We start from the raw sequence: 18,695 nt of genomic DNA on the forward strand, positions 1-18,695 counted from the left end.
TGGCAGTGAGAAAATGTCAGTGGTTTTTATTTACGAAAATGTTCCTATCCTGGAATTTGGTCAACCACAAAGCAGAGACAGCAGCATTCTAATCCTCCTCCTAAATTGAGATCATGGGCCTGACTGGAGTGAGGCTGGCCAAGTTCCTCATTGTGTTGAAAGACGGACAAGCAGAATTATAGTTTCTCAGAGTTGGGAGAAAGCATCAAGGCCATGTGGTCCAATCCCCCTAAATCCCTCAACATGGGATGGGGGTGGAGGGGAGGGAGACAGCTTTGGAATCCGAATAAAATGCCCTCTTCCCATGCATTCTTCTGATGCTTGTGTCTGGTCAAACACGAAGTCTGTAGATATGCCTTCCTAAATTTGTTTTTTCTCTCCTCCCTCTTCTTCATCCCCTAGCTCTGCGCTGAACCCTTAAACCATTCAGTGTCTTTCCAAAGCTCTCACGCTACAGTTCATGCTCCTTAGTGCTTAGAGCTTAGTTCACAGTGCTCAGCCTGCTGCATTGCCTTCTGCTTTTTTTACAAGTTTGCTTTTATCTCACCAAATGCGGCTTATCCACTGACTATCCTTGGATAAGCCACATTCTTTCAGGCCTCCGAGGTTCCAGCCACCTGTCATATGCTGATACCTTTGTCTGAGATGCTTTCTTTCTCTTCCTTGTCTGGAAAATCCCTATGTAGCCCTTTAAAACCCAGATGGGTACCACCTCTTTGGAACTCACTCCCTCACCCCCAGGTGGGACCTTCCCATGCACTCCCATGATACCCTGTGTAAGATATTTAAAAATATTTCCCATACTCTATTTTAACCATTGATTTACTTATTGGTCTTCCTAATAGAAAGTAAACTCCTTCGGAGCAAAGATTTGACCTCTTTTAAGTTTGTAACTCAGCATTCAGCAGAGTACCAAGTTAGTGCTCAATACTTTACAGTTGGATGGATGAATGGGCATTCAGATGTACAGATAGATATGTGAGTAGAGAGATGCATGGAGGGCTGGATAGTGGGATGCACAGAGTGATGGTTGGGTGGAAGAATGCATGGAGGACTACCTAGATGAATGGGTAGATGGATGGTAGATGAATGGGTGCATAGGTTCACATAAGGATGACTGAACGTGTAGATGAATACTTTTGCCATAAGCTCTTGAGCCCTGTATTTCCCAAGGCTCCTGAGTTGATGTAAAGAAGTGTGTTAAGACAGTAATTATTATCAACTTCTGAGGGCAAGGAGACAGATCAGAGGCAAGGGAGAAGGGATGGCCAAATCAGGCCTCACGATCTAGTTATTTTACTGTGAGCCCTCCACTGCTCAGTTGGAAGTGTTTAAACATTTTTTTAAGACTCTGATAGTGGAGGTGGTATAGAAGACCAAGTGTGTATAGCAAGGAAGGTGAGACAAAGCACTAGCCCTGGTAAGAGCCTAGGACTCCTAGGGATTATTGTGATCAGAGGTACTGCCACTATTTACTTCCCGACCTCCACACCCCACATGCACAATACTGACCAACCAGATCATGGGAGACCTTACCAATTGGTGTGACTTCTCAGGGTTTCATATATAGGTATATTGTCAGTAGGAAGAGTATGGCAATCAGGCTGACTCATTTTCCTAGCTTCCCTTAACTTTTTTCATTTGGGATTTAAAAGTCAACATGGAATGCATGGGAAGATTGGTACTGTAAACATTCATAATTCTAAAGGTCAGTGGTTGAGTATGGGAAGTATGTGATTCATCCTTAGCATTCTTGCCAAAGGAAAGACAAGAGAAAAGAGGAAAGGTGACGTTTATCTGTTAGTCATGTGTCTTCAGCATATCCAGCCAGTCTGGGAAGCCCATCTATGATCTGCTGCTGAACAGATGCAAACATTGTCCAATCCTTAGTGAGGACTAGGACCTGGCTATAGCATTTGAACCAAATAGCTGACAGTTTTGGATGTGCTTTCTCCTAAGGTGTCATGGTAATTACTCTTTTAAAGTGGGAAAACATTTGGAAATCAACAAGAACACAATGAACAAATACACCATTAGAAAGAGAGGCAAAGGATGTGAACCTGTAGACAATTTAGCAAAGAAGAAATACAAATGGTCAAGAAATCTGAAAAAAGGTTCAACTCAGAAGAAATACAACTAAAAAAAGTATTAAATATTTGAAAGTGTGCAAGAAATGAGCTTTACAAGTAGAAGTCTCTATTTAGATATATATCTCTCCTTCCATTTTGTCTTTTTGACCCAGAAATTTTACTTTTAGAAGTTTGTCATAAGGAATTTCTCACTGATGTGCACAAAACCGTTTATAATGCCAAAAAGTGAAATTAAAAACCTCTGGTCTCACAATGGCAGTTTTAATAAATTATGGTTAAATAATTTAGTAAGTTATGCTTATTTAAATAAATTATGGTTGGTTGATGCGATTGAATACCATGAAGCTGTTAAAAATCAAAGTGTGCAGAAGGTCACTTAATAATATGGAAAGCTGTCCCTGATGTATTGCTAAATAATTGTTTCCAAAAAGTCTACATAGCATGTTCACATTTTTGTAAAAAATTTTCTTAATTCACACCTAGAAAAAGGGTGGCAAGGATATACAAGAAAATGTTCACAAAGGGGTAATCTCTTGGTGGAAGAATTATATGTGATTTTATTTTGTGCTTTCTTTAATCAATCTTTCCTGAAAATACTAAAATATCCAGGTACAACTTTTATAATAAGAAAAAAAAGTTATTTATAATGTAGAGAAAAGAACTCTAAACAGGACCACCTTCCCAGGCCCACTGACTGCCTCCTTCTGCCTCTTTGTGCTCAGGATGATCAATCGGCCCTGCCTGGTGTTTTCCTGCTTATATCTGCACACTTCCCTCTCACGGGCACATGGAAAATGAATTCTAAGGGAGATGAAGTAATATCCTGCACTCTAACAGAACGCAGACCTATTTAGGGAAATGCTTTCTGAATTTGGCTAGCATCTGCCTGGAAAGAACAACTTCATTTATTGCCCTTTGGTGAATATGTAGTCATCCTAGAGCTCTTCCTCAGTTGAACCCTTAAATTTCTCTCCCTCCTATTTTAAAATATCTGTCTTCTCCTTGGCTCCTCTCTCCAAGGAATCAGCATCCCTTCCCCTGTGTTCTTGGTCCTCTTCATCTCATTTCCCAGGCGGAAAACCTTGAATTCACATTCAACATCTCCATATTGACTTTCTCTCACATGGTGTTGGTCAACAGAATGACTCTATAGCTGAACCAACTTGTATCCTTCCTCTTCTACTTTGTTCCCCATGACTCGTGTTCTGGACTATGGGAACTGGTCTCACAGCCCCTGCCAACACCACCAGTCCGTCCTGTACAGTTTCCCCCTAGCTCTTCCCAAATCACACATCTCACGTTGCCCCTCTCCAGCCTAACACTCTCACCATGGCCTGCAATAGAGATTCCTCATTGGGTAGTCTTTCAAAAATGCCTTTAAAAGGTTTAACACGCCTTTAAAAAGGCTGAGTAGGAAAAGTCCACACCAACTCCATAAAAGGCCTCACAGAAGATGTTCAACATTTTTGATTGGTATTTTCTATCTATTATTTCTATTTAGTAATTTAGTTAGGTAAGCAAAAATGTCTTTGATTAATACAGATTGCAAATAAAATCATTGTAATGCCTTTTGTTTGTTCACCAAATCTTACAAGCATAAGTCAGGTCCTTTGAGGAAGATGGAGGAGAAAGGGCATGTGACAAAGGGTACTGAAAAGACTGGGAACCACTGGTCCACAGGATCAAGGCCCCAATTCCTTGGCATGGCAATTAAAGACCCCCTGCCTCATATATCCCTTCAATCTCCTCCTCTGTCATGCCGCCACAAACACACCACACTCTAGCTGCTAAACACCTTTTACCTCGTGCCACACCTTTGCTTAAGATGTTACTTCCACCTTAAAAGCCCTTCGCCTCCCATTACATTTCAGCTCATCCTTTAAAAGGCCTTGCTCAGAATACCTCCTTGTGGGGAAGCCCTTCCTCAGTTCCCATTTGGAATTAATGGAGCTCCTGGAGGTCCTTTACACTGCCCTGCATCAGACCAAGCCTTAATATTATCATTTATAACATGACTCCCTCGTCCCAACCCCCTAGAAGGCGATGACCAGAGTTATAGTTGCTGTCATTGCAGTCCCTGCTAGATTTTGGCCATGGTAAAGGCTCATCGACTGTGTGTTGATAGCCTTGAATTCCAGAGCGTGACCCCATGCTTTGCTGAGAGCCATGTGCATGCAATTTACTAAACTCCGGTTTTCCTCTGATCAAGGCAATCTCTCACAACAAAAAGCTGGCTCAGAAACTTTGGAGCAAACCGTTCCGGTTTGAATCCCAGATCTGCCACTTATTACATGGTAACCTTGTGCAAGTTACATAATCTTTTTTAAAAAATAAATTTTATTGTGTATATTTCAAGTATAACAACATGATGTTATAAGATGCATATATATAGCGAAACGGGTCCCATCATCTTGCAGAGTTATCCATATTTCCCCACTGAAGTCACTTTATCTTGCTATGTCTCAGCTTTCCACCTCAATAATGGGTGCACATCATTAAGTCTCATGATGGTTTAAAGTATCTATCACATGGCAGGCTTTCTACAAATTTTATATCCCGCCGACCGTGAGAAATGAACTTGGTAAACTCAACCGTCCCAGGCTACTCTGTTCACAGGAAAGAAAACTTTAAGCTTTCACTTCGAAAGGAAATGTTGGGTTTAGCATTTAGGGCTGGAATTTGGCTTCACATCTTATCCTCCTACCCACCCCAGCTTCAGACCATTACCACTCTGATTAAAAGGATTTGATTCAGCTCCCACCCAAATATTACATCCTGATTCCTTTTCAACAAATTCCTGGACATCTTCACAAGAAGGGAACAGAATTTTGTGACTCCGAGTTATTTGATTGATATTCTGACCTTATTTCTTCTTTAAAGAACTTCTTGCAAATAGATGTCCCGATGCAGGCATTGCATTTATCAAGACCGAGGAAAGTCCTTCCAAAATTGTAGCTGGTTCTGGCTTGGGGCACCAGAGAAGGAGGGGAAGAAGCTGGCAAGGAGAAAGAACAGCTCAGGACTGAGACCCACAGCAGCAGGGCCGGCCAGCCGTGGCGGAGGGCGGCAGCCTCAGGCCCCAAATGGGGCTCCATCTTGGGCTCTGGGCTCCAGCTGCAGCCTCTGGCTGCCCACTCGGGGTTGTACAGAGGCAGGGCTTGGCCAAAAAGGAAACTGTCAGAGGGGGCTGGCTTCTGGGTGCTGATCCCATCCCAGCCTCCCAGGTTTCTCTTTGAGGATGCTGATTCCAGGAGGTGAGGAAGTCAGTGGAGGATGCTGATAACGCTGTTTCCAGAGTTACTCTTCCTCTGCCAGGAGCGGCTGCTTTAGGCTGGGGAGGAGCTCACTGGCAGATTTTGGGAAGGACAATAGTCAGTGCTTCCCTGTGCGGTCCTTTTGACAAACACAGGATATCCCGGCAGGGCAGGAAAGGTCCATGCAGGATGTGTGTTCAACCTGCATTTCACCTGGGAGTTTCAAAGGCTCCTGAAGCCTCCACCCTGCACTGTTTTAATTCCGTGTATATGTCCCTATGGATTTCACGTGCACACCAATTTTTGACCCTTCTGTGCTAGGTCATTTGTCCTGTCCCCTCAATCAGCCCTACTTCCCCCACTTTTACCATATCTGGCTGTGAAATAACTAGAGGTTAGTTGGCTTGCCATCAACTGGCACTTTTAGCACTGATTTGAACGGCAAAGGCTTTTTGCTGCTTAGGGAAAGAGAAAACCTCAGGTTAGTCCATCTTCTCTTGCTGCTCTGAGAACAAGAGACGGGAAAGAACCTGGTGCCCTCTGTGGCATGATGAGGGGCGCATCAGAAAGAGCCCTCTGATTGCACCCAGCTGTGTTTATCCCTCTCCCACAGACCTGAAAGCTGCTCTTCCCTTACCAACTTGCTTCACTTCTCAGTGGCTTGGCCAGATCTGGTACGATTTAACTGCACCAGGATTGCCTTCCTCTGGATACCAAGATAAAGTCCACAGCACGGAGTAGATGGGAGTGCTAATTTGGGAATAGACAGAACCTCTGAGAACCAAATCGGGGAAGTCAGGTTGCCTCACATTCTGTGAGAGGGTACAGGTGAGGAGCAGGGCACAGTTTGAAAATAGGAGAAAGTACACAGGAAGATGGGGCTGCGGGAGGGGGAAAGGGAGGGAAGAGGGAGTGGGGATTGCCTCAGGACAATTGACACGTTTTGCTAAACATTGATAGGAAGAGCAGATAAAGACGATTTTCTGCTGAAGAAGCCCGTGCTTGCTTAGCGTCTGTGTAGCCTCCTCACTCAAATGTCTGGTCATGTTTGTTTTTTATTGGTGAGTTTTGACACTTGTTTGTATATTTTAAATCCTAGTCCTCTGTTGGATAAGTGGCTTGCAAGTATTTTCTCCCGCGGGCTAACTTGTCTTTTATTCTTTTAACAGAGTCTTTTGCATAGCGAAAGGTTTGATTTTGAAGTCAAACTTGTTAATTTTTTGTTTTTGAATCATGCTTTTGGTGTCAGGTGTGATAAAAGAAAACCTTGAGCACATTTAAATTTTAAAGAGTTTACTTGAGTATTCCGCGATTCATGAATCAGGGCGGTATCAAACTGCAAACTTTCTGCTGGGAGGGGCAAGAAAGGAAACTTTTTTTTTTTTTTTTTTTTGAGACAGTTTCGCTCTCGTTACCCAGGCTGGAGTGCAATGGCGCGATCTCGGCTCACCGCAACCTCCGCCTCCTGGTTTCAGGCAATTCTCCTGCCTCAGCCTCCTGAGTAGCTGGGATTACAGGCACGCGCCACCATGCCCAGCTAATTTTTTGTATTTTTAGTGGAGATGGGGTTTCACCATGTTGACCAGGATGGTCTCGATCTCTCGTGATCCACGCGCCTCGGCCTCCCAAAGTGCTGGGATTACAGGCTTGAGCCACCGCGCCCGGCCGAAAGGAAACTTTTATAGTGTTTGCAGAAACAGGACAAAGACACTTTTTATTGGTTAGAGTCGAAAGTCCCTAGTTAGAGATTAAGTGATTTTTTTTGATTGGTACATTTTCCAGTTGAAATTTACTATTTACATTGGGGGTTGGTTTGTTCACGTAGGAATTTAAAGTGCCAGAGCCACCTCAGTCTAATGGCCTCCCAATTAGAATTTTAAAAATTAATTCATCCCTTTTGATCAGCCTGTCATTTATGAGAGATTGACTAAAACTTGGGCATAAGCATCGCTCTCTGCTGCCATCATGGCTGAGTTATCTTTGTCTCAGTGTGAAACTCATAAGTCACAACATCAAGCTCATTGAGGAAAGATTCCTTTTGTTGTTCATCTCATTTTTGTTGCTCTAATTACAGTGAGACCATCTGGCATACTGTTGATGACTGTGAACACACATTTAAGACCCTCAAGTGAATATAGTTCACCAGGGAGATGATGATGACTACCAGGAGGGTAACACTGAGCGACTGCAGTATGTTTCCTAGACATGGTCCTCACAAACCAACCCAACTAACATTTCCAGAAAAACAAAAGAAAACCAAAGGTCAATGACTAGAGCAAACTATAAACTCAGTCTGAGTCCAGAGGAAATTTAGTTTGGAGCTTGAAACATATTTTTCTGGCTCGCAGTTTGAATGTCTCTGGTTATGGCACTGAGGGTTTCAATGATCTCCGTGAGTGGTCCACATATCAGGCATAAGGGTTGTCCTCTGAAGTCCTATCAAGTTGTCTATATCTGTCTTGTGGGGTTTCAGGAACAGAGCACGTCTTGTTCTTAGTGATTCCAAGTCTGAAAAATGGGAAAAAAATTGGATCGGAGGAATCAAGATGAATTCAGAGTTCAGTTCAGTCTACAGTAGACAATGATACTCAAAAACAACCAATATGGCTATAATCTGCTATCAAAAATTAGGCACAGACCTTTTCAGACATTACAGGTGTCCTCTGGGATGTCCCAAAGTTAGTTCTGGGTCAAAAAGACTTAATTTAGAAGTTTATTTTGGGAAGTTTGTAAAAAATATCGAAAGGTCTAAAATGCTTGATTAAATAGGATCTTTAGTCATTATGAAATGATGAGAGGCAAATACAGAGAGGTTATATAGCTGTAAAACAACTTAGCTCTTTTAATACTGAGAAGAGTCAGTTTTTTAAATATATATATAATCAAATACCAAGTAAAAGACAACATGAAGCACAAGAAATTATCCTGATAAAACGCAAATCCTTGTAAGGTAAATTACTTAAAAGAAAAACCTTTCACCAAGAAAACTTTGTTCTTTCAACAGAAAAAAAAAGCCAGTGTCTAGCTTTGTATCAATGTACTTTTGATATTAAAGCTAATTTTTAAAAACCCTTCTCATAAATTTATTGAATTTTAGCAAGCTTGACAACAGATGAAATACCTTTTTCAAATTTTAAACTGTCAGTCCCTTTCTTCTATCAATTTAGTTTGTCCTATACTCTTCCTCTCTCCCACTGTGGGCCAATTAATCACTCTAATTTAAGACAAAAATTACTCTTCTTTTCCCCCTTAATAAAAATACATCCTTATACTTACAACTTCCTTGATAAAACATGCCTTACTTCATTCACATATACAGTTGTTGCCCTTATTATTTCTAGAAGTTTTAATTACATACATTAATTAGAATTTTAAATTCTTAGTAACCTTAATTTCTAGTGAAAACTAGTGAGCATTATAAATGGTTTCATATCAGCATTTTATAAACAAACACCATGTCATATATAATATTTCATGTTTGTTAACAGAGCCAAATCTAATTAGCTTCTCTATACTGTATAAAAACAAAATGCCAAGTATATATTCTTTTAATCTTATGTTCAGCAACTAATGTTTTAACTTACTGAGAAATGGCCTCAATATTTAATGAATATTTATTACTTAATTGAACATAACATAACCTTAAGATTTCAAGTGACTGGCCAGGCATGGTGGCTCATACCTGTAACCCCAGCACTTTGGGAGGCCAAAGTGGGTGGATCAACTGAGGTCAGGAGTTCAAGAACAGCCTGACTGACATGGTTAAACCTCTTCTCTACTAAAAATACAAAAATTAGCCGGGGGTGGTGGTGTGCGCCCAGCTACTCAGGAGACTGAGACAGGAGAATTGCTTGAACCCCAGAGGTGGAGGTTGCAGTGAACTGAGATCGCACCACTGCACTCCAGCCTGGGCGACAGAGCAAGATTTTGTCTCAAAAAAGAAAAAAAAAAAAGATTTCAAGTTACAAAAAAAGATTTTTGAAACAATTTTAAGTAGACATATTTTATAAAACATAATTACTTTTGAAGTTTATAGACTTTTATTTCATTTACATTTACCCAATTCATTTGTTCTTTTTTTAATTTTTGCCTTTTGTAGGTACATAATAAGTATTTACATTTATGGGGTATGTAGGATATTTCAATACAGGCATCTAATGTGTGATAATCATATAAGGGTAAATGGGGTATCCATACCTTCAAGCATGTATCCTTTGTGTTACAATCTAATTATACTTTTTCAGTTGTTAAAGAATGCACAATTACATTATTATCCACTATAGTCACCCTGTTGTGCTACCAAATACTAGCTCTTATTCATTCTTTGTAACTATTTTTTGTACCCATTAACCATCCCCACTTCCCCTTCCCTGACACCCTCACTACTCTTCCCATCCTCTGGTAACCATCCTTCTACTCTCTATCTCCGTGAATTCCATTAATTTGGTTTTTAGATTCCCACAAATAAGTGAGAATAAGTGAATTTTGTCTTTTTATGCCTGGTTTATTTCACTTAACATAATGATCTCCAGTTCCATCTGTGTTGTTGCAAATGACAGGATCTCCTTTTTAATGGCTGAATAGTTACTCCATTGTGTGCATGTACCACATTTTTTTATCCATTTGTTTTTTTTAATTGCATTTTAGGTTTTGGGGTACATGTAAAGAACATGCAAGATAGTTGCATAGGTACACACGTGGCAGTGTGATTTGCTGCCTTCCTCCCCTTCACCTATATCTGGCATTTCTCCCCATGCTATCTCTCCCCAACTCCCCTCCCCCGCTGTCCCTCCCCAACAGACCCCAGTGTGTAGTGCTCCCCTCCCTGTGTCCATGTGTTCTTATTGTTCAACACCCGCCTATGAGTGAGAACATGCGGTATTTCATTTTCTGCTGTGTCAGTTTGCTGACAATGATGTTCTCCAGGTTCGTCCATGTTCCTACAAAGGACACAAACTCATCGTTTTTGATTGCTGCATAATATTCCATGGTGTATATGTGCCACATTTTCCCAGTCCAGTCTATCATCGATGTGCATTTGGGTTGATTCCAGGTCTTTGCTATTGTAAACAGTGCTGCAATGAACATTCGTGTGCATGTGTCCTTATAGTAGAACGATTTATAGCCAATATCATACTGAATGGGCAAAAACTGGAAGCATTCCCTTTGAAATCTGGCACTAGACAAGGATGCCCTCTCTCATCACTCCTATTCAATATAGTACTGGAAGTTCTGGCCAGAACAATCAGGCAAGAAAAAGAAATAAAGTGTATTCAAATAGGAAAGGAGGAAGTCAAATTGTCTCTATTTGCAGACGACATGATAGTATACCTAGAAGACCCCATCGCCTCAGCCTAAAAACTCCTGAAACTGATAAGCAACTTCAGCAAAGTCTCAGGATACAAAATCAATGTGCAAAAATCACAAGCATTCCTATACACCAATAACAGACTTAAAGAGAGCCAAATCAAGAACGAACTGCCATTCACAATTGCTACAAAGAGAATAAAATACCTAGGAATACAACTAATAAGGAATGTAAGGGACCTCTTCAAGGAGAACTACAAACCACTGCTCAATTAAATAAGAGAGGACACAAACAGATGGAGAAACATTCCATGTTCATGGTTAGGAAGAATCAATATTGTGAAAGTGGTCATACTGCCCAAAGTAATTTACAGAATCAACGCTATCCCCATCAAGCTACCAATGACCTTCTTCACAGAACTGGAAAAAGGCACCTTAAACTTCATATGGAACCAAAAGAGAGCCCACATAGCCAAGTCAATTCTAAGTAAAAAGAACACAGTGGGAGGCATCACACTACGGGCTTCTTTATCCATTTCTTTGTTGATGGACACTTAGGTTGTTTCCAAATCTTGGCTATTTTGAATAGTGCTACAGTAAACATGAGCATACAGATACCTCTTTGATATACTGATTTCCTTTCTTTTGAGTATATACCCTGTTAGGGTATATAGTGAGATTGCTGGACCACATGGTAGTTCAAGTTTCAGTTTTTTGAGGAACCTCTGAACTCTTCTCCATAGTGGTTGCACTAATTTACATTCCGACCAACAGTGTATGAAGGTTCCCTTTTCTCCGCATTTTCTCTAGCATTTGTTATTGCCTGACTTTTGGATAAAAGCCATTTTAACTGGAGTGAGATAATATCTCACTGCAGTTTTGATTTGCATTTCTCTGATGATCAGTGGTGTTGAGCACCTTTTCATAAACCTGTTTTCCATCTCTACATCTTTTTTCTCAGTCTGTTCAAATCTTTTGTGCATTTAAGCAATCAGATTATTATAATTTTTTCCTATAGAGTTGTTTGAACTCCTTACATATTCTGATTATTAATTCCTTGTCAGATAGATAGTTTGCAAATATTTTCTCCCATTCTGTGGGTTGTCTCTTCACTTTGTTAATAGTTTCCTTTGCTGTGCAGAAGCTTTTTAACTTGCTGTGATCCCATTTACCCATTTTTTGCTTTGGTTGTCTGTGCTTATGGGATATTATGCAAGAAATCTTTGCCCAGTCCAATATCATGGAGATTTTTCCCAACGTTTTCTTGTACTAGTTTCATAGTTTGAGGCCTTGAATTTAAGTCTTTAATCCATTTTGATTTGATTTTGGCATATGGCAAGAGATAGGAATCTAGTTTCATTCTTCTGCATATGGATCTCCAATTTTCACAGCACCATTTATTGAAGAGACCATCGTTTCCCCAATGTATGTTTTTGGCACCTTTGTCTAAAGTGAGTTTACTGTAGATGTATGGATTTGTTCGTGTGTTCTCTATTGTGTTCCATTGGTCTATGTGTCTGTTTTTATGCCAGTACCATGCTGTTTTGGTTACTATAGTTCTGTAGTATAATTTGAAGTCAGATAATATAATTCCTCTGGTTTTATTCTTTTTGCTCAGGATAGCTTTGGCTATTATTTGCTTTCTATATCTGGATGCTCTAGTGTTGGTTGCACATATATTTAAAATTGCTGAATTGACCCCTTTATTATCATATAATGATCTTCTTTGTCTTTTCTCATACTTTTTGTCTTGAAATCTACTTTATCTGTTATAAGTATAGGTACTCTTGCTCTTGTTTGTTTTCCATTTGCATGGAATATCTTTTTTTCAACCCTTTATTTTCAGTCTATGTGCTTCTTTATGGGTGAAGTGTGTTTCTTGTGGGCAACAAATTATTGGGTCTTGTTTTTCTTTTTGAGATGGAGTTTTGCTCTTGTTGCCTAGGCTGGAGTGCAATGGAGTGATCTCAGCTCACCACAACCTCCACCTCCCCAGTTCAAGCAATTCTCCTGCCTCAGCGTCCCAAGTAGCTGGAATTACAGGCATATGGCACCGCGCCTGGCTAATTTCTTGTATTTTTAGCAGAGACGGGATTTCTCTATATTGGTCAGTCTGGTCTTGAACTCTGGACCTTAGGTGATTAGCCCACCTCAACCTCCCAAAGTTCTGGGATTACAGGTGTGATCCACTGCGCCCAGACTAGGTCTTGTTCTTCTATTCATTCAGCTGCTCTATAACTTTTGATAGGAGAGTTTACTCTATTTATATTAAATGTTGTTATTGATAAATAAGGACTTACTCCTGTCATTTTATTATTTGTTTTCTGGTTGTTTTTTGGTCTTCTCTTCCTTCGTCTTTTCCTTCCTGTCTTCCTTTCAGTGAAGGCAATTTTCTCTGGTAGTATGTTTTTACTTCTTGCTTTTTATTTTTTGTGTATTTTTTGTATGTTTTTTGGTTTGAGGTTACCCTGAGGCTTGCAAATACTATCTTATAACCCATTATTTTAAACCAGTGACAACATTGATAGCATAAACAAAAACAAAACTAATAAAAACTCTATACAACTTTGTCTCCCTGCATTTTAACTTTTTGCTGTTTCAATTTATATTTTATTGTACTACATCTTGAAAAACGGTTGTAGTTATTTTTGATCAGTTTATGTTTTTGCCTTTCTACTTAAAATATGAGTAGTTTTTACACACCATGATTACAATGCTATAATATTCTGTGTTTTTCTATGTACTTATTATTACCAGTGAGTTTCATACCTTCAGATGATTTCTTATTTGTCATTAATGTCCTTTTCTTTTGCTTGAAGAACTCCCTTTAGCATTTCTTATAGGACAGCCCTGGTGTTGATGAAACCTTTTAGCTTTTGTTTGTCTGGGAAAATTTTTATTTCTCCTTTATGTTTGAAGGATATTTTCACCAGATATTACTATTCTAGGGTAAAAGTTTTTTTCCTTCAGCATTTTAAATATGTCATGCCACTCTCTCCTGGCCTGCAAGGTTTCCACTGAAAAGTCTGCTTTCAGATGTACTGGCATTCCATTGTATGTTATTTGTTGCTTTCCCCTTTCTGCTTTTAGGATCCTTTTTTTTAATCCTTGACCTTTGAGAGTTCAATTATTGAATGCCTTGAGGTGGTCTTCTTTGTGTTAAAACTTCTTGGTGCTCTGTAAGCTTTTTGTGATTGAATATTGATGTATTTCTCTATGTTTGGGAAGTTCTCTGTTATTATCCACTTGAATAAACTTTCTATTACCATCTTTCTCTCAGCTTCCCTTTTAGGGACAATATCTCTTAGATGTGCTCTTTTGAGGCTAATTTCTATATTTGTAGCCATGCTTTTTTAGAATTCTTTTTTTCTGTTGTCCCCTCCGACTGTGTATCTTCAAATAGCCTGTCTTCGGGCTCACTAATTCTTTGTTCTGCTTGATCAATTCTGCTACTGAGAGACTCTGATGCATTCTTCAGAATGTCAGTTTCACTTTTCAACTCCAGAATATCTGCTTGATTCCTTTTAATTATTTCAGTTTGTTTATTGAATTTATCTGATAGGATTCTGATTTCCTTCTCTGTGTTACCTTGAATTCCTTTGAGTTTCCTCAACACAGCAATTTTGAATTCTTTGCTTGAAAGGTCACATATCTCTGTCTCTCTCAAATTGGCCCCTGGCACCTAATTTAGTTCACCTGATGATACCATGTTTTCCTGGATGGTGTTGGTGCTTATAGATATTCTTTGGTATCTGGGCATTGAAGAGCTAGGTATTTATTGTAGTCTTCACAGTTTGGGCTTTTTACCTGAACTTCTTGGGAAGTCTTTCCAGGTTGTTGAAGGAACTTGGATGTTATGATCTAAGGTTTTGGTCACTGCAGCCATATCTGCATTAGACGGTACCCCAAGCCCAGTAATGCTTTAGTTCTTGTGGACTCATAAGAGCTTCTGCCTTGGTGGTCTTGGATAAGATCTGGATAAATTCTCTAGATTACCAGAGACTCTTGTCCTTTTTCCTTACTTTCTCCCAAACAGAGTTTCTCTCTGTGTGCTGAGCTGCCTGGAGCTGATGGATGTCTAACACAAGCAGCCTGGTGACTACACAGCTGGGACTGTGCCGGGTCAGGCCTGAAGCCAGCTCAGCACTGGGTCTTGCCCAAGGCCTGTTCTAACTACCACCTGGCTACTATCTATATTTGCTTAAGGTCCTAGGGCTCTACAATCAGCAGCTGGTGAAGCCATTCAGTCTTGTGTCCTTCCTTTCATGGTGGCAAGTTTTTCAGAGCCCTGGGAAGACCCAGAGATGCTGTCCATGAACAAGGGTCTGGAGTCAGGAACCTTAAAAATCTACCTGGTTGTCTACTACAGCTAAACTGGCACCAAAAACCACAAGACGAAGTCCTTCCCACTCTTTCTGTTTCCTAAGGTAGAAGAGCCTCTCCCTATGTCCACCACTATTACAGGCCCACAGAAAGTACTGCCAGGGTACCACTGATGTTCAGCTAAGGCCAAGAACTCTTCAGTCAGCTTGTGCTGAATGCTGTCTGGCCTGGGACTCACCTTCAGGGCAGTGGTGAGTCCGGACATGCCATCTAAGAAGCAAGGCCTGGATTAGGGACCCTAAGAAGACTGCTTGGTGCTCTACTTCTCTGTGGCTGAGCTGGTTCCTAAGATGCAAGACAAAGTCTCCTTTACTCTTCTCTCCACTTTTGTCAAACAGAAGGAATTTTGCCCCATAACCACCTCAGCTGGGAATGTGCTCAGTCTCACCTGAAGCCAGCATGTCTCAGAATCTCACCCAAGGGCCACAGCATATACTGGCTGGTTACCACTACTGATTATTTGGAGCCCAAGGGCTCTTTAGTCATAAGGTGATGAATCTTGCCTGGACTGGATTCTTCCTTTCAAGGCAGTGGGTTCCCTTCTGGCTCAGGGTGTCTCAAGAAATATCTGAGAGCTAGAGTCTGGAATAAGTCTCACAACTCTGCTTGGTGCTCTATTCTACCGTGGCTGAGATGGTATCCAAGCTGCAAAGCAAAGTCCCATTTACTCTTCCCTGTCCTCTCCTCAAGTGGAAAAAAAAGAGTCCCTTTTGGAGCTACAAGCTACACTGCCTTCAGGTGGAGGGGAGTGATGCAAGCACTCCTTTAGCCACTTCAACCTGTGTCTCATTAGGTTGTATGCCTCCCACATCCACCGGCTTCGAGTCCAGCACAGCACTAAGATTTGCCTAGGAGTTGCAGTTCTTGTAGCCTAGATAGCATTTCAAGTTTATTTAAGGTCCCATAGCACTTTCGCCCATGGTGGTGAGGCTTGCCAACATCATGTTTTGAACACTAGGCTGGGTGGTTCGTCTCTGGCTACAGCTGATCTAAATGTTTACTCCCTGGGCATTGGCTGAGTTCTGCCTAGTGTTGGCAGCACTGAGTCCCAATGCACAGTCCCACAGTCACTCACTTCTCCCGCCCCCAAGCACACAGATTCTCCACACCATGTGGCTGCTGCCACAGGGATGGGGATGGTGGTGTCAGTAAATCAAGACTGGTTTTCCTACCCCCTTCAGTGCCTCCTTCGGCAATATGAAGTTAAAACCAGGTACTGTGATCACACACCTGATTTTTGGTTCTTATGAAGTTACTTTTTTGTGTACGTAGTTGTAGATTTGATGTTCCTGTGCGGAGGCGGATGGATGGAGGCTTCTATTTGGCCACCTTGCTCCACCTCCTCCTTATCACTTGCTCTGAACAATTTTGCTTGAATTGCTCATGAAAAATTTCATGAGACATTAAACAAAGCTAGCCATTGAAGGACTTCAAGAAGGGCCACCCTGAAACATGCCACTTTGGTATATGATCACTTAAGGCCGAAGGTACTTAAAAACTAGCAAATGCAGGGAGGGCCTTTCTCTGAATTTCCCTTATCTGCCTAAACAGAGATCCACCAACCAGAGAAGACCAACTCCTAAGACAGGAGAGAAAACTAGAAGTCGACACTATCCAGATGAACGACGGCAAACCATCATCGATTCCTCCTGGAGCCTACTTATCTTTCCCTCAAATCATTTAATCTACCCTAAATTGTCTACATTCTCCTTCCTCTCTTCCCTATGAAGAGAACGTGCAAGCTCCTAAATCTCACTGCTTATTGATGCGGGTGGGTGGATTCAGTTTCTTTCCTGTGATAACCCTCCTCGATAAATCTGTATACCTTTTCTTCTGTTAATTTGCCTGCTGTTAGTTATCAAAGTCTCAGAGGGAAAAGTCTTCTCTATATTATCATCTTAATTATTTTATTTTGTTGACAAATCAGGCAAGTATGAAAAATATCACAGAAGCAAAGAAACTTAATTTTTTTTTTTTAACCAGGGGAAAGCGCGAATTCAGTTCCCCACTACCACAAATCATGCAGTCGAGTTTTGCACATGTGGGGAAATCGCAGGGGTCAGTACATCCAGAGTGCAATGGATAAGCCTCTCCCTGGGAAAACCACCTTCGTGATCATGGTATCTCCCCTGCCAGGTAAGTATGAGAAACTTAAAAAGTTGAACATCACTCTTCTCTCTTTTTAAATTTTTTATACCCGTGATTGATGTGCATTCATTTTTACTGCATGTTTTGCTCTTAGGTTGGATTTATGATTTTGTGGTCTTAAACATCTAGCAGACACAAATCTGTCTGACCAGCAACCCAGGAAAAACAAACAATTCTGAAAACATTTCTATTTTTATGTTATCAACAATTTTAAAGCAAGCTTTATTTACCAATGATCTACCTAAATTATGTGAACTTAGAAAAAAATACATTTGTGTTATTTTCATATTTCTGAGATTTTTGAAATAATTTACTCGAGCCCTTATTTATTCCCCAGCTAATTGGAATAGAACTTCCTTAAAAGATTTTATAAAATAGTTTAGTAATACCATAAAATAGGGCATATATGTAATGTACAAACATACATACATTCATACAAAGACATATATAAACATATGAACAGAAGCAGGTAAGCAGTCGATTTAAAAGTTGCTTATTGGAAGTCCAAAGGTCATTCTAGGTTGCTGGTTGACCTGGAGTTGTTACTCTTATTGCGAGGCAATTAATTTGAAAGCCTTTTGTTTCATATCTTTTTCTTTGAAATGTTTAACTAATTTAGCTAAACCTGTAGCTTCCTTCTCTATCATTTGTTGTTTTTTTAGGCAAAGCATTTTCTATGTTGAACAGGGATACATTTCATTATTATTCTGAGCTAAAGATTCTGTCCAACGCATAAGACTGGTTAAAAAGCATACCTGATTGTTCTAACTTTTGTAAATGCTTATCTATTTTTTTTTTAGAGGATGTGTAGGTAACCAAGTAAAAAGTCAGAGTATTCAGAGTACATAGAGGAGAATAGAAAGAAAGACACCTTAGAAGCTTCTATGTGCCGATTTAAAATACATCCAGCTGTTTCTGAAGTATTCAGGATCTCTCCCCCCTTTTTTTCTGCCCAGTAGATAAGCAATTTTGTTTAGGTTAAAACTTCCACACTGTACCCATCAAAATTCTAAATTATTTTTGGTGATATTCACCCATTTCTCTAGAAAGGCACAGGTTCTGAGATGAAGTCTCAGACTCTCTGTATTTAAATACATTCATTATTTTCTGTCTCGTTGGAACTCTTCCTACCAGGGGTCCTTTACTAAACCCAATTCGGTTTCTGTTTCACCCAATCAGACACCTGAAGCCTCTCTACAGGACTCAAGTCTAGTTTCTGTCATGACTTCTGAAACCAATCTAGGTTTTTTAAATGCTCACGTAAACTCTGTGAACTTGACACAAGTTGTAGAGCTAGTGCATCTGAGAGATCTTACTGGTGATGACCTCCAAATGCAAAGCAAGAGGCAATGAGCACAAGGAGTTCAGCGGGGTACCTATATCTGCTTGTTCCTCCCGGAGGTCATCATCAGGCAGTCTCCCTGGGATCCAACTTCTGATACCAGATCTAATAAAAGAAAAACTTTGGTACATTTCTATTTTAAAGAGTTTATTTGAGCATTCAGTGATTCAT

The 18,695-nt window shown here is 40.3% G+C and overlaps 1 protein-coding gene and 1 non-coding gene across 2 annotated transcripts in view; both read right to left on the minus strand.

Annotated features, from left to right (window-relative positions):
* The window catches only part of DIPK2B (divergent protein kinase domain 2B), a 58,772-nt gene extending 53,557 nt beyond the window's left edge, over nucleotides 1-5,215 (minus strand). Inside the window, exon 1 of the mRNA XM_002762810.6 lies at nucleotides 4,953-5,215. Within this exon, the coding sequence (XP_002762856.1) occupies nucleotides 4,953-5,185 (233 nt within the window). The 5' untranslated portion in view covers nucleotides 5,186-5,215. The remainder of the gene's footprint in view (nucleotides 1-4,952) is intronic.
* Nucleotides 5,216-17,014: 11,799 nt separating this feature from the next.
* On the minus strand, nucleotides 17,015-17,178 carry LOC118150862 (U1 spliceosomal RNA). The gene has a single exon (XR_004738987.1). It is a non-coding gene; the product is annotated as a U1 spliceosomal RNA (small nuclear RNA).
* Between the last annotated feature and the right edge of the window lie 1,517 nt (nucleotides 17,179-18,695).

This window comes from Callithrix jacchus, chromosome X (assembly GCF_049354715.1).
Source record: "Callithrix jacchus isolate 240 chromosome X, calJac240_pri, whole genome shotgun sequence".
Lineage (NCBI taxonomy): Eukaryota > Metazoa > Chordata > Mammalia > Primates > Cebidae > Callithrix > Callithrix jacchus.